This window comes from Grammomys surdaster, unplaced genomic scaffold (genome assembly GCF_004785775.1).
Source record: "Grammomys surdaster isolate TR1022 unplaced genomic scaffold, NIH_TR_1.0 917, whole genome shotgun sequence".
NCBI lineage: Eukaryota > Metazoa > Chordata > Mammalia > Rodentia > Muridae > Grammomys > Grammomys surdaster.
Window position 1 is genome coordinate 99,774 of NW_021605336.1, and position 16,970 is coordinate 116,743.

The 16,970-nt window shown below is 40.2% G+C and overlaps 1 pseudogene and 1 gene segment (V, D, J or C); one reads left to right on the forward strand and one right to left on the reverse strand.

Annotated features, from left to right (window-relative positions):
- Positions 1 to 8,719: 8,719 nt before the first annotated feature.
- LOC114634220 lies at positions 8,720 to 9,206 on the forward strand. The segment is given in 2 exon segments: positions 8,720 to 8,794; positions 8,878 to 9,206. Coding segments are annotated over 2 exon segments (375 nt in total).
- Positions 9,207 to 11,878: 2,672 nt separating this feature from the next.
- Positions 11,879 to 16,970, reverse strand: part of LOC114634221 — a 10,311-nt pseudogene continuing 5,219 nt past the window's right edge.

Sequence of the window (16,970 nt, forward strand, 5' to 3'; positions counted from 1 at the left end):
GCATATAAACTTGACTTCAACAATCCCTTCCAAGTCAAGCCTTGAATATAAGGTAGTCAGAAAACTTCACATATAGAAAGGTAAACTAAGTTCCATGAGACACTTGATTCTTTTCAACCAAGACAAATCCAGGAAAATAAGCATTGGATGTATGGCTATGCTGCTTCCATACAAACAAATACAACTACACATTTGTTGGGCCCCATTTCAGCCCTGGTTTGGGCCTTCTGGACAAACCGAATCCTGGCTTGAGTTTCTGTGGCCTTGTGAAAGAGCCTAAGCCTGACTAGGAATTTGAGACCTGTCTTTGTCACTTCCATACTGGGTTGACTCAGCAAGACCTGTTTGAACCTGCCTCTGCCCTGCAATTGCTGATGTAGAACATTGCCATTGGCCCTGTCAGTCACCCCATAGCCTCCATCATCCTTCCCTGCCCCCTACATCATCTCACACTACTTCCCTATGCTCCAAGTATATATAAGGAAGAGGCTGATATATTAAAATTGAGTTCCTGCTTCGACAAGACTCCCTGCCTGGTGTGTTTCTTTTGTTTGGCCCCAGAGAGACCTGGAGGGACCAAGACCTCTCTCCTTTTGCCTTGACCTGCTGGGAGCCAACAGATGCTGATATTCTGCATATATTTGGGGGTTAACATGTTTGTCTATAAATCATATTTATTCTTTTTCAAGGATACTCCCATGTACCATAGATATTGGTATTGTCTCTAATAAAGCCTTGGTGCTGATAGTTGGTTATACATCTCCAAAGCATTCATTCACTGAGCTTGTAGCAAATATACCCAAATCACTGAAAATCATTAGTATGACCTTCTAAGGGAGAAGAGAGCTAACTGAGGAAACAGCCGGCACTTTTCATCCAGAAATTCCATCACAAAGGATCAAAAAAAAATTCATTTAATAAGTCTTTACATATAAAACTATAGCCCACCAATGATAAAAAGTTGAATTTGCAAGCAGTGAATCACATTCTAAAATTTCCTAAACTCTAGTTATTTCTCAAATTTGAAATATTTTCTGTGGGTGTAAACTGAAGTGTAAGTATATTTTTTCCTTTTCCTGGTGTTGTGTGCTTTCTGTCTCACAGGCAGCTGCAGGAGTGGAGAATTGCCTTGTAGAGCTTTTATAGATCCTGTACATCTCCTGCGATTTCTCTGGAAACTCATTTCTTCATCAGTGATCATTTCTATAGGTCGTTCTAACAATCCCTAGAGAAAAGATTTTTGTTGATACAAACCAAGGTTGAGACAACACAGTTTATCATCGATTCTGAAATGGATTCTTAACACCACCAGGCAAATTACAAAAATATGCAAGAGTTATAATGAAGAGTCTGTAAGTGAGAACTTATACAAGTAGGTTTTAATAAGTAGCAGGGCCCACTGCAGATCCGCCAATCCTCTAAGAAGTAAAGGTCAGGAGAAGATGTGGATAAAAACTCACATGTGGGCAGCTTGGGCCCACCCATGGACCCTTGTGGTGGCAGAATCCTGGAGCAGCAGTGGAAGTGGGACCATGGACCTTGGTGAGAAAGTCCCAGGCCCAGAAGACATGTGGAGTCGAAGATGAAAGTTTTATTGTCCATGATGGTAGTTGTATCTGGATGTGCATGCGACCCCAGAGTCTAGGAAGAGTTGGTTTATATACAGGGTGGGAAGGAGGAGGGACTAGGGAGGAATAACTTAATTATCTATGTCCCCCGGCCTTTTTAATACATAAATCTCTTGAGACAGAGGCCTTTTAGTTATGCCTTCTACCTGTGGCTTACATGACTTATGATACAGGTTAAATGGAGAAGAGACCGCATGTCAGGGCGCTGGGTTCTGGGGGGGATGGCCAAACACCTGCAGTCTCAGGGTTCCAGGCCCATGTCAACTCAAGATGTTCTACAGCCCGACAAGAAGGAGACAAGGAAGTTGTTCACTGAGTGGAATCTAACAGCCTAGCTGGATTTCATATCTAACATGATTAAATTCAGAGATCATGTGAGATCTCAACACCACAACACTGGAATGTTTCTTTGTTAAAAAAAAAAATCCATATTGAGATCAGCAAGATCCAAAAAGGGCTACCTTATGCTGTTGGAAATGAAACTAGTACATGTAAGACTTAAAAATAAAGGTTAATGGTATTTGAGCCTCAGGACCCTGACCAAGATGGGGAAAAGTGTTCCAGAAGTTTCCAGCTGATTTAAATGTTGACCATAGTCCTGCTGATCACTGGTGTGTGATTAGTTTCTAAAGGAGCATTTCGCTCAATGTTACTTCTCAGACTCACAAATATGATTAACCTGAAGGAGATTCAGGTGGTCCTTGAACCACTGAACTGTGGTTCACCTTAATAAACATTGATGTCCTGACTAGATTCTCAGTAGGATGGATAATCTCTGCCTACACCGGTTGGAACAGGGAATGTATTTCCTCAGACACCTGAACCTCACCAGGAAGCTGACTCCCATAGAAAATCTACCTATTCTGACTTAGAAAGTATCAGGTCTTCGTCTGTAAAATATTTTTTCTCATGATTACATAAATTACAGGGTTTGTGGTTGCAAATACAGGGATATCCATACAACAAACAGTAATACTTCAATACCTAAATATCATCATTACATGAGCACACAGGTTTTCACCTTGGACTGACATTGAATCATCTTATACCTGGTGGCATCAGCTACAGGTGCTTCATGACATTGTCCATAAGGAATGTGATGTATAGTTTGTCTGTAACTTCCTTCAGAGATATGTTAGTGAGTGAGCACTACAGAGATCCCCAGAAATATCTCTAAAATGATTCTGTCTGCCTTTTAGATGTATGATTACTGAAGAAATCATGAGGTATCATTCTGTGAGAGAATGAGAGTGGGGATAAGTGAGCCAGTTTCCAGATACAATTCTCCCTACAGAGAAGCTCAGGAAAAATGCACGTTATCGTGCCCTTTAGTTGTTCTTAGAAGAGGAGTAGAGGCAGGAGGATGAGGAACAATAGGATAAGGAACAGGAGGAGGAGGAAGGGTAGGAGGAGGAGGAAGAAGGAAACTGAGAAGGAGACTAAAAAGGAGAAGGAGAATAAGGAGAAGACAAAGAAAAAAACAGTTACAGAAGAAACTGCTTGTAGTTTAGGATAAATTAAAATAGTGCACCCTTATAGGAGAAGGGAAAATAATCCATGGTTTAAAGGAAGTATAGGAACAATGCTAGAAATTATTGTGTGCTTGTATTCAAAGGAAAGCCTTCACAGTTTCAGACATTGCACTAGATCACCAATTATTGTGATACTCATTATTTTAAAAGAGTAATTTCATTGCATCTATTTGTAATCTCACAGAGCACAGAAGTTTGTAAATGGACTACATTTAAGAGAATGATGTCTGTGTAAATCCATAATATTTAAGTAGGCACGCTCTCCTGGCCATTGCAATGTTATCCATTAGCATCTCACCATACTGGAGTGTGAGGTACAACTTTGTAGACATTTCCCAGCACAACAGAGATGTTGAAGTGCCAAGAAAAAACCATCTGGCATCCTGAAATATAAAAACAACTGTTCCACTATAATGAGAAAATATTGATTTCCTGAAGATGCTACCATAAGAAATGGCAATTCATGGTACATCATATTGATTGTGGCCAGTAATAGAAAAAAAGATTCATTGGACTGGTGCCTGTTCCTTCTATCCTCCTTTCTCCCTTTCATTCCTTTAAATGTATGCCAATCCATTATGTGAAACAGATTGAGTCACAGCATGCACTCATTTGATTTTTATTTCTTTTTAAATGTGAAAATGTTTTTTTTAATTCTGGAGTTGTTAACTGATCTGTGGGTACTACAGTGATTCTTCTTTTTTCTTTGACCCCTGCATTTGAGTGTTGCAGGAGTTCATTCATGGATACATGGGTGGCTGCATAAGAACTTGTGACTCATTCAGGTCCTTCTGAACACAGGTGATTTGCCTGAGGTAGTACCTGATGAAAACAGGAAAAAGGCTGAAATCTCCTGACATTACTTTTTAAAAATTGTAACCACTAGTGTTTGATTCAACTGCTACCACAGAGGAACTTGGCGTAGAGAGTACATTAAATTTTAAGCAATATTGACAGAAATTAAAATCAATCTCTGACACATAAACCAATATCCCCAGGTAAATGAACTATATTTCCCTTCAGATAAGCTCTGTGAACACTAAAGTTTCAGTGATGTGCTATTGCTTAAGCCAAACTGTTCAACTTCAGTGTGATCCATGACAAACCTACCTGCATGGAACACAGTAGCTGCATGCAGCACATTGAGGCTAAGAATCCTCAGAGAGATGAGGTGGCTGTGGAGCAGAGTCTGTGTTTTTTTTTTTTCCGAGACACAGTTTCTCTGTGTAGTCCTGGCTGTCCTGGACTTCACTCTGCAGACCAGGCTGGCCTCGAATTCAAAAATTCGCCTGCCTCTGCCTCCTACATATTGGGATTAAAGGCGTAGTACGCCACCACTACCCTCGATTCACTGATCTTCCCAGCTGTGGTTTACATGTGATATCTCCATGCTCAAACACAGTAAAGATGCCTAGTGAAATACTTCACAGATTTATATATTTTAATTAATTATTTAATTTATTTACATTTCAGCCATTACCCCCTACCAAAACCCACCACAGTTCCTTGCCACATTCCTCTTTCTGAGAGACTGATCTCCCCATATTTTCTCATTCATATTTATTTTTATAACTTTTTGAATAAAAGTTATATTTTGTTCTGATACTATCTATGGTGATACATTGTATACAATATATGCTGATAACTGAATCCCACACCCACAAATTACCCCAGAACCTTCCTAATGCCTCACTCATCCAACTACACACATTTTCTCTATCTGGAAAGCAAAAACCACAAGAAAAGATATTTTAAATTGTTTTAACAATGAACATTATCAAAAACAAAGAAACAAACACAACACCAAACACACACACACATACACACACATACACAGAGAGAGAGAGAGAAACAGAGAGTCAAACAGACACAGAGAGAAAGAGAGACAGAGAAAGACAGAGAAAGAGAGACAGAGAGACCCAGACATGCAGCCCTCTTGGGCCATGATCCATGGCTCTGCCATTTTGCCTGTCTGTGTGATGTGCACTTCTCAGGTGTATTCTTTTCCCAGCATGGTGGCTCTCTTCTCTGCCTCTTCCACAGTCACTTGCCTAGAATCCTAAAGTCTGGCTCTGTCTCTCTGCCCAGACATTGTTTGCCAGCAACTTTATTTACAAGTCAAAACCACTTGGGAGCAGGTACTCTCAGCCTCTTACGTGCAAATTCTCATGAAATTTGGGGGACTCAATTAACATCATACAATTATTAGACCAAACCACAAAAGGTACCTATTGCATTCTGACCATTACGTCATAGGATATTTTCCTTTGCCTGGCACAGATATGTGCAATTAAAAACCACGTGAATTCTGAGAGAAGTAATGTCTACTTATGCAAGTAATTCACCAGTTAAAATAAAACAAAATGCTCATCTATGCTCTCTCTACTCAGTTTTCTGCAAGCACCTATATCTCACATAAGTTTATGACATGACAAAAATTATACCCCTGAGGCAGTACTAAACCTAAGCTACAAGTCTTGTCTAAGTATCAACAATTTTTCAAAAACTTTCTCTAAATGTATTATTTTTGACAATATTTTGGTATTTGAATTTATTGTATTGCTTGTTTCTCCATCTAGAACTGACCTGAATACCTGCATGTAATTTAAACAATATAAAGGCCAAAAAGGAGGAGGACAGATGAAATAGGGGAATTAATTGGGGAGAGAATGGGGAAATGGGATAACATCTGAAATGTAAGTAAATAAAGTATTGAATAAAATTGAAAAAATTATTTACAATTAAAAAAATACATTATCAGTAGATCCATAAACCCTCATTATAGTCTAAACATAAACTTGTTCCAAAACAAAGAAATTTCAAGCTGTATACTAGGCAACTAAGAACTGTTCATTATTATTTTGACTTTTTGTTTTAGAAATAAAAATGTAACTTTGTGTTTTTTTACTCCATGATTCACTTTCTTGAGGCCCTGAATCCTTAGTTTTGTTCCTAATGCTAAATGCATTCTATATCCCCTAGAGCTTTGTTTTTTATTTACAAGAAAAGAGCTTAGATTTTATCATACTATTTTTTTGAGACTTAAATGATGGTTTATTGCTACACCAGTATACCATTTCTCCATGTCCCAACAATCTTTCATGGTTTAAATATTTGCCTCTTCTTATGGCTCTCTATGCTTTCATTCCTTCTCTACTTTATTCTATGATTTCCATAAATTTCTCATACCCTAATGGCCCACTCACAAAACAAAATATTCAAATTTTGGAACAGATATGAGTGAGAATGTGAATAATTTGCTGTATGGACACTGAGGTTGACTTGATTCATATTTTTTGAGTTTGATGAACATACCTATATATTTTATAATTCCAGTTATGCTACTGAAACATTTTAGTTCATGCACTTACCACATTGTTATTATCCATTTGTAATTTTTAGGATATCTAGGATAATTTCTTTCTATAGCCTCTTAGAATAGAGCATGAGCAAAGATAACATAGTGTGAATGAACATAGATCTGCAAGTATCTCTATAATAAGATTTTATGCCATTTAAGTACATGTTTTGGAAGGATATACCTGAGACATACAATTATTTTCTTGATATTTTTTTAATGAATTCTCAAAAAATGTTTTCCATCTACACTATTTATATTTCTATCCAATCTATGTCTGTTTTTTGTACTTTCTTAAGGTCATGTGACTGTGGTCAAATTGAAACATTAAAGTTCTTTTAAACTGCCTTTAAACTGTTAGCTAAGGACTTTGATTGCAGGACACAGAAAAACCACCCTTCAAGTGACCAGAAAATTCTTCCTGGCTGTATGATACACTGTGCAGGAAGGTGCTATGCAGCTTGAAGGAAAAGCAAAGACATCAGTGATCTCATGCAGTAACAGAGAGTACAATCAACAATATCAACCTTCAGGTAAGTTGAACTCAGTAATCTGACTGTTATATAGTGACAAACTGCTTTGTAATTGGATTTGTGGCCTGATCCATAGTAAAGACTCCATTCCAGATAAACATGTCCAAGAGGTTTTTTTCTGGAAATGACACAGGACCTAGTAGACATCAATGTTATTGCTAATTATCATGTTGTCAAACTGCACTATAAATATTTATATGTATGCCCAAATAGGTTAGTGCTGCTCTAAGCCTTGATCCCAAGGCATCTGAGTGCTGTTTGTAATGATTGATACAGAAATTCGTTAATGGTCAGACTGCTGAGAATGGTTGACAGAGTACTCAGCCACAGATGAGTCAATGATATCAACCTCTCACCCAAGAATCAAAGACCATCACAAAACAGTGAAAAGAATGAATGTATGATGAAGAGAACATGGTTGAAGGACATCAAATTCTATCTTTATCTATTAACCTATCTTCATTTTACACATGAACTCTCAGTAGATGTATTTACCAATAAAAATTGTGACTACTATCACATGGGAGACCTTGAAATGGCTGTCCAGGTAACCTTGTCTACTGGCAAGATTAGTAATATCAGTTAAATCTCTTAGAATTAAATTCCATAGGTTATCCACTGAGGTAAACATATATTATATGTGCACCCTGTTGCAACCTTTAACAATTGTTTAACAATTAGAAAACACTACAATCTGGATGGAGAGGAATTCTTCAGAGTCCACACCAAACTGAGGGTCTATTGAGATTTGATGATTGATGATCAAAATATAATCATTTTGGGAGAAGGTCTCTGGAGTGTCACTATGTACGACTAATTACCCTATCTATCTGTATACAGATAACACTAATTAGACTCACTGTGCTAGTAGTTAATGAAATAAAAATGTCAGAATTTTGCTTAGAAACTTAATAGAAGCTCTCAAGGGGAACCACAGGGACCTAGTGGTGATAGATAGAGGTGAGAATACTGAGAGTGGAAGTGAATCATAGCATATTTTATACATGATTGAAATTTTCAAAGAATTAAAATCATCATGAAATACAGATGTAACATTTTATGTATGTTTAGAGTTTTCGTATGAGTATATTTTGTACAAGCATATTGTATTTTAATAATTTAGTTATTAAAGGTAGTGTTACAATAATCACTGATGTGTAAATATTTGTGAAGTATATTTATTTTTGTTCATTTGAGTGAGGTTTCAGCATAAAACCTGTTGGAAAGGCAAACATAAATAAACCATATATCAGAAAGAAGACTCGAAATTCTTAAAATGTAGTGGATTCTTTCAGTGTGGGGGAGGGGTTGATCTCTATCACCACCTTACAATCATCATCTATAAATCAGTTCAATAACAGTGTCCCAAAGTAGAGCAACAATGTCTGGCCAGAAATCAATTGAGATCTTAGTCCCTGATGGTACAGGCACAGCATCCGCATAATGCTCAGGGAAAGAATATGGGATGCAATTCCTCAGAAAGTGTTAGGACTTGGACCTGAGCATCCTGTTTCCTGAACTCTGTGTTTTCTCCTTTCCTGTTCTCCAGTTGGGCTAAGTCCTTAACTAAAAAGTACCATGCTCATGAATATGCAAACTACTTAAGTCGACAGCAATAAATATAGGGATGCCCAGACCCTGAAAACAACCTATAATCAGTGTCCTCTCCACAGTTCCTGCACATACAGACTCTAACCATGGAATGTACCTGGGTCTTTCTCTTCCTCCTATCAGTAACTGCAGGTAATGGGTTCAGTATTTCCAAATCTGAAAAGGATATAGTGCTTGAGGTGACAATGACATCCACTCTGCCTTTTGCTCCACAGGTGTCCACTCTCAAGTTCAGTTGCAGCAGTCTGGGACTGAGCTGGCCAGACCTGGGGCCTCAGTGAAGCTGTCCTGCAAGGCCTCTGGCTACACCTTCAGTAGCTACTATATACATTGGGTAAAGCAGAGTCCTGGACAGGGTCTGGAATGGATTGGAGCTATTTATCCTGGAAGTGGTTATACTGTGTACAATGAGAAGTTCAAGAGCAAAACCACATTAACTGCAGACAAATCCTCCAGCACAGCCTACATGGAGCTCAGAAGCCTGATATCTGATGACTCTGCCAACTATTTCTGTGCAAGACACAGTGTTGCAACCACATCCTGAGTGTGACAGAAACCCTGGAGGAACAGGAAGCTGGGTCTGAGATGACAAAAATGATTATCCTTTAGACTTGCTCAGAAATAATCATTTTGGGAATCCATTTTCTATATCACAATCACAGTCCTACAGTGCCTTTGTGAACTTTTTAAAATGACATCTAAGAATAAAGTGGTATTGATTTAGGATAAATCTACAAAGTTCCATACCTTGTCAATTTTTTCACCAATGACCACCACAATTGACATGTTTCTACTTTTGTAAAATAATTAAAATGAAAAAAAAAACCTGATATTGCATGATAAAACTATTTCTGGATTCTGAAACATTGAAACACTTGATGGAATAGCTGGTAATAAAATAGAGTAGAAATCTGACCTGTAAAATCCCAATCACAAATCTCTGGGCAATTTGAAACACTTTTCATATTCTTAAGTATTAAGAGACCTCAGGTTGTATTGTTAACATTGGCTATGTGTTCCAGCAGAAGTTCTAGTCTCTTAGAATGTGAGAAATATTTATATCAGAGTGTACAGCCATGTAAGTATAATTCCTATAAATTGGATAAAATATTATTAACCCACTTTTGACAGAATTCACTTATCAAATCAATAAATGTACATGTTAACTGTGGTAGGCTCTATGATTATACTATCATATAGTCATATAATCATGTAAAACTCTGGTCCCACATTTTTCTTACATGCCATGTTCATTAATCAGTCCTATAGTCACTAGCCATTATAGAGCATTGACCTATACTGACACAACATCAACTGTCATAGTCCAATGTATACCTGGTGCTCATTCTTGTTATATAGAATTTTGTGAACTTGTCTGTGTCTATGTCTAATTGGGTTTCTTGTGGTTTGTATTTTATTTTCTCTTTTTCTGTTTGTTTGTGTTGTTCAATTCCATTTTGTTTTGTATTTAATTATTTTGTTTTGTTTTTCTTTTTTATCATTATTCTTAGGTTCTGTTTCTAAATATGGGGGATCATTGAGGTCTTGAAGAAGAGGAATCATTAATCAGATTATACTTAATGAAAAATACCTATTTTCTTTTTTTCTTTTTTTTATTTAGAGAATACTTTATTAGTTTTTGTATTCAAACCCATGTAGATAAGACCTTACATATTTAATACAGCGTGTTACCCCTGTACAAATGGAAAAAAATATGTTCAACATTTCTAGACCAATATGGCTGTTAAATTCTGTACAATGCCAACTTAACACAGTAAACTGGGATACTTTTTTCCAAAGTTTACAGCACAGCTAAAGTTTCCAAAAATTTTATATATATATATATATATATATATATATATATATATATATATATATTTATATATATATCAATAATAATACCATACCAATAATAGCAGTATGTTATGCATCAATACCAGCAACAGTTTTTCCAGGTTCTGCAGTCATTTGAACATAATTGTAGAGACATCCAGCACACTCCATTAAAAAAAAAGGTAAAAAACCAAACCCCAGAAAACAGCACAGTTCTGTTACTCTTGTGGTACCTGGCACCATTTTTTAAAATTAGCTTTTCAATCATCATCTGGAAAGAAGACATTCTGAGCAACATCATTAGAAACAGCTCTGATAATGCACGGTCACTACTACATATCAAAAAGCAGGTACAAGCTATTTTACATTCACAGAGGTATAATACTGTACTGTCCTACGTCTATAATACTAGGGAATACAATTTAAAAGGCATTATTTGAGACTTGATTCTACTTTTCCAGCAGAGGGCCCAAAGGATGGTGTGACATAGCTCTGTAAAGAAACATAATCTTAGATAGGATTTCCTTTCACTAGTGGCACAGTTCTAAGGATTCATTCTCTCCATGAATGCCAGCTAAAAACCGTTATTGAAAAATGAAATATCCCTAAAACAAAACTGTATAACCACTGGGAGCATATGAAGATGACCTAGCGGAGACAAGCTAGACCTCACCTTACCAACACGTTATCAAATCTGTTATGTGGTGAGACCTCCAAGGAAGGAGATCTCAAGTAGTGCTTCAAAGCTTTGGGCCACAATCAAACAGCATCATTTTAAATAGAAGCAGAAGCCATATATTGCTCATCTGAATATACTCAAGGATGATGACATCAACATTTAATCATCTGATCACTCATCCAGGAAGAAGGGGAGATCAGTTACTACTGTACTTTATTGTGTTCAACCAAATCACCATGTTACAAAAATAGTAAGCTGCCATAATAAAAAATAAGGGTCCTCTATCCAGCACCAGTTAGCATCACTTTGCTTTCAAGCCTAGGAATGCCATAGACACATCCAAAGAACACGAGGGAGCAAAAGAACCACAGCTGATGTATTAACGGGACTACCTAGTGTCCAGATACTCTGTGGTATCACTCTCCTTCACTTATGGTATTTCCTGCTCCTTAGGACTAAACTGTATGCACTTAACAGACTGGCTGCATACTTGTATATAAACCAACTGAAGATGCAAATGTTACACAGGAGGTGCAAGCCTGTGGAGCCTCATTGAAATTGATGTAGCAGCTCTGTCAGTGTAAAATGCTCTATGCCACTTGTGTGTCTCACAGGATAATGTCACAGATCACATTACCATTGTGGCTGCTGGCATTATTTGACTTTGATTTCCCTGCCCACCCACCCCCAATAAACCACAGCCTTTATGATTTTGTTTCTTCGGTTTTGACTGCCTGAGGTTTGATTGGTCCAGTTCTAACAGGTTTGGTGGTTATGGTGGGTGCAGGGGGTGGGTTTTCTTCTACTTTTTCCTGACAGGTGCCCGGAGGGTCACTCAGAGTTTCAGGTTTACTTGTATCACTGTCCACTTTCTGGGCTTTGCCTCCTATCTGTTTGTTCTGTTGCTGCTCAGAGAAGAACCGCTGCGTGGACTGAAAAACTTCTGCTCTCTGCTTTGCCTTCATATCTTGTTCAGCCTCCAATGCAGCCTGAGCCTGATTACCTCTGACTCCAGATAGTGATCCACAAGGACCCCTGGCTACATGTGGCAAACGAGCATGGCTCATGAGGCCTGTGGTCAGCAGAGGACACATCTGACTGACCAGTGCCATTGGTGGCCTCTGTACAGGCGCTGGGAAGGTGTTAGTATGTGGGGTTCTTACCAATGGAGGGACCAGGTTAGGCTGAGAGAGAATCTGGGGTGCAAATTGTGCAGGAAACGGCTGTGCCATTCTCACTGTGGCAGGGAACTGTTTCTGATATACAATGCTGTTCATTTTGCTAGACTGGCTCTTTGGACATGTTGACATAGCCCTGAATGGACTAGAGGTTGGAGTGGTGCTTCGCCCACCAATTGGAGGTGTTCCTGGTTTGATATCAATGCCACTCCCAAAGGCTTTTAGTTCCATTTCAGACATTTTTCCTGTGGCTGCCATCATGCTATGCTGTGTTCCAGCAGGGATTAATCCTCTGAAAGGCTGGCTTACTTGGGCAGGATGGCTCAAGCTCTGAGCCTGTGCTTGTGGGGTTGTGTGCTGTAACAGGGGCTGAAGTGTCTGAGGCAAAACAATCAGGGGTTGTCCTGTAGATCCAAAATTAGTCAAGGCAAGCTGGGATGCTGGTAAGGGTACTGTAACCACGCCATAGTTCACCTGCTGGAGAGCATTTGGTGATTGGGCAATGTTATCAAAATTTGTCTGACCAGGCTGCTGTACTTGTCCAGCATAAAGATTTGAAGCTTGATTAAGATTTGCTCTTGCCTGAAGAAGATGTGTATCAATCAGCTGAGAACTTCCTAGTCCTGATGCCTGTCCCAGCTGATGCTCATAGAGTATAGGGATGGGCTGAGTATTTGAGGTCTGCTGAAAGGTAAGACCTGATTGTCCCTTGGCAAGTTCCTGGTGCTGGACAGCTGGAAAGTTGTGAATAGCTGTACCAGAGAGAACCACAGAAGGCTGGGAAAGACTGCTTTGCATAAAGGCTGGCTGTGATCTATATGGTTGAATTGAAGAACTGAATAATTCCTGAGCCTGGGAAACAGCAGGCCCAGCCCCCAAAATTCAGCTGGGCTTGATGCTGCCCTTGCAGTGGGGCATAGATAGGGATTGGAATCTGCTGAACTGATGTTGGCTGTGAGAGACCAGGTTTGAAGCCCTGCTGCAGAGCCAGGGACGGTGGAGCCAATCGCGCATTCTGGGTATTGAATAAGTGACTTGTGTCCAAATAGAAGGCTGGGATTTGAGCTGCTGCCGACTGAGACACATAAACTTGTGGACTCTGCAGCTGCTGTGCAATAAGGGAAGGCATGCAGCTTAACTGTGAAAAATGACTTACAGAAAGTAGGCTGCTGGTCTGTAATTACTGAGATTTTACTTTACAAATATTAGGAGGGTCTGATGTGGTTGTTGATTTTGTACTCAACGAAGAGGTAGTGTACGTACCAGCTCCTGACAGCAATGCTGTAGGAGTGACTCATGCAACTGGGATTTGAGGCATTGATGGAAAATGAGCTGTAATTAGCAGTGCTTGGTCCACTGGGACTGCTGCTGACTCAACTCACAATTGGAGGTGCTGTAGAAGTTACTGGGGACCCCTTTTCCCTTAAATTTGGAGAATTTTCCCATGCCTTCCATGCAGACTCCATCTTGAAGGTGAGGCTGAAAGCAGTGGGAGGAACTGAAGTTAGGCTGGAGCTTTGTTGTATAGTCTCCCTCTTAGGGAGGGGAAGGTGTTGGGCAGGGGCACATTATTAACCAAAGTATCCTCCATCTTTGCATTATTAGTAGCCACAGTGTTAAGCAGAGAAGAGGAAGGTGTAGTGTAGTCTGTTACAGACTCCTTTGCATCAGTGCCATATTCTGAAGATGACACTGAAATCATTGCTCCTGTTTCAGTAGACATTTCTGAGACTGCTTTGGTTTCTTTTGCTGTTCCAGGATCTGTGTTTCTGACCACAGTTGGGCTTGGCTTCTCTTGTCCTTCCAGCTCAACCTGTTGGACATCTTTCACTTTTCTGTTTTTTAATGATCGTTCCTTTCCAATGGGACCAGGTTTATGTTCTTTGTTTTCTACCAGACTCAAGTCTGGAAGCTTCTGAGCTTTAATGGGCCCTGCCCGAGGCTGTTTTCTGACGCTGCTCTTTAGGTTCAGGAACTTTGTCAGTTGGTTTCTCTGACAGCACAGGGACCACCTCATTTTCATTCCCATTTGAGGCTGGAGCACCAAACTGAATTGTGTCAATTTCAATTTCAACACCACCCTCTTGACCATTTCTCGTTCCCTCTGATGAAGCTGCTGATCCAAATGATGTTAAGGGCTTATTCCATGCACTGACTGAAGGTGGCTGTGGTGGACTAATAGGAACTAATTTTTTAGAAATGTCACTCAGCACAGCCGGAGCAGCCACTTTGCTATCCCATAACTCGGCTGTTAGAGAGCCATGTGACTGTGAAGTCTGAATGGATTTCCCAGTGGCTACATAATCTGTGCCATTAGATGTCTGAGCTGAAGGTAATCTAATTGAAGGTGGTGGCTGCTTTGAAGATGGTGTTGAAGGTGGAAGTGGACTCTGGACTGTTTTGTGGGTCTGTGTCTGCACCATTGAGGCTGGAGGTGAGGCGATGGATGCCGCTGAGGCTAGGACAAGTAAAACTGAGGCTGTTGGGGCTGAGGCTGGGACAGCTGCTGTTGAAATAGATGGCACAGCTGTAGTTGAGACTGCTGGAGTTGGAGAAGAAACTGAAGCTGGTGTTAGGGCTGAAGCAAGGATAGGAATTGAAGCTGTGGTGAGAACAGGGACAGAGACTGTAGTGGAGGCTGATGCCAGGATAGGTGTTGGAGCTGGTACTGAGGGTTGGATGAGGAAGAGGTTGTGACTGGAGATGTAGCAGATACTGGAACAGGAGCTGAGGCTGAGGTTGGAACTGGAGCTGGACATGGAGTTAGAACTGGAGCTGGGGTTGACACTGGAACTAGAGCTGTGGCTGATGCCAGAATGGGCACTGCAGCTGGAGTGGACACAGGAACTGCAGTTGCTGGGGATGTTTGGACTGGAGCTGAGGAAGAGACTGGGACTGGCGTGGAGAGCAGACCTTGCACTTGCTGAATCCCAGTAGCTTTTTTTTTTTTGGGGAAAACTTGGAGGAAGTCTGATTTCTTCCTTCTTTACCTGTATTTTTTTTTTTTTTTTTGCTCCAGACCTGTACGACTTGTTCTTCCTTCTTTCAGCATTCCTCATCCTGTAACCGCTTTTGCTGTTTTTTAGATACAACTTCAGTAAAGCCATCATCATTCAAATTTGACTGGGGGTCTTCAATTACAGTTACTTCAGGATGATCGTCAATGGTAACAACACTTGCATAATTGTTGAGATCAAACTGTGACAGAGCATCTACTTTCTCTTTCAATTTTTTAGGACCTGGTTTGGTATCTTCTCTCTTTTTCCCAGTAGCATCCTTGGAATTCTTTTGTCCTGCACTATTAGGCACACCTTCCTGGTGGTGTGCAGAGTTATCACTGACAGGGTCAACACCAGCTGTGCCTGAGGACTGGTCATCAAATGGCCCTCTCTTCCCACTTTTTGATGGCGGGTCATTTCTTCTTTCATTCCTAGGACCTGAGAAATTCCTTCCCGATTTGGGTGGTCCATTGTTGCCACGACGATTCTGGTGATCAACTCCAGGTCTCTGACTAGAAAAGCTTCTCTTTGCTATTTACCGTTTTGGAAGCAAAACACTTTCTCCAGCCTTTACAACTGCCTGTGAACTCATGTCAGCATTTTTTGTCATCCCTCTCTCGTCTCTCATTAAAATCACTGCTTTCAGAGGCTGTTTCCCATTCTTCATTTCCCTGATCTGAAGAGTTCTGGTTAGACAAATCTGGTGTTTTATTTCCAGAAATGTCCATGAGTGAATTAACTGGTTCTTGAACAACATTATTAATGGTGCAATTTGTGGGTACCAACACTTCATTTGTCTTTGAAGCAGCCTCTCTCTCTCTCCCTGAGCCGTCTAAATCGAGGAGGCTTATCTTGCCTTGGTGGTCGGGTAGGATGTTGCCTTCGGGGCCTCTCTCAAGCTGGGTCAAATTTTTGCTCATATTTTGGAGGTCGTTTATCTGCAGGTATAGGCACAAACTGCTCATGTCTTCTTGGTAGCTATCCATCTTCAGGTTTAGGAGGTTCTGCCTGCCTTGGGTTCCACTGATTGTCCCGATAAGCAGGTCTTCTTAAGGTAGCAGGGCGCGAGGGCCCGCCTCCAGGATCTCTTCCACCTCATCTGAATGTTCCTCCTCTGCCACGCCTTGTAGGCTCCCCTTTTGGAAGGAAACCTGGTTTAGATTTACCCTCATCTCTTATGTAAGGTTTCTCTAACGGTCTATTATCTATTCGGACATGGTTTTCAGGCTTAAAAGAAGACTGAGGCTTTATAGGTTTTTTTGTTTTCAGACTGCTCATCTCTTTTGGGAAGTTTCCCTTTGCTTAACTATCCTTGTCACTTGCACTTTCATGAACTTCACTGTCTGTGTCAGTCTCAGAACCCCTCTGTTGCCTTCTTTTTGGAACAACCTCAAAATCAGAACTCTCACTTCATGTTTCACTTTCTTCTCGTTGTTGGAGAGGTCCTGATGGCACATGTTCTGTTCTTGGCTTATTGTCTCTATACTGAGGAAAATCATGTGTGTGTCCTTTACCACCTCTGCCACAACCCCCATAGGAGCCTCTATAGCATCGACCTCTGGAGTACTACTCGCCTCTGCCTCTGCCTCTGCCTCTGCCTCTGCCTCTGCCTCTGCCTC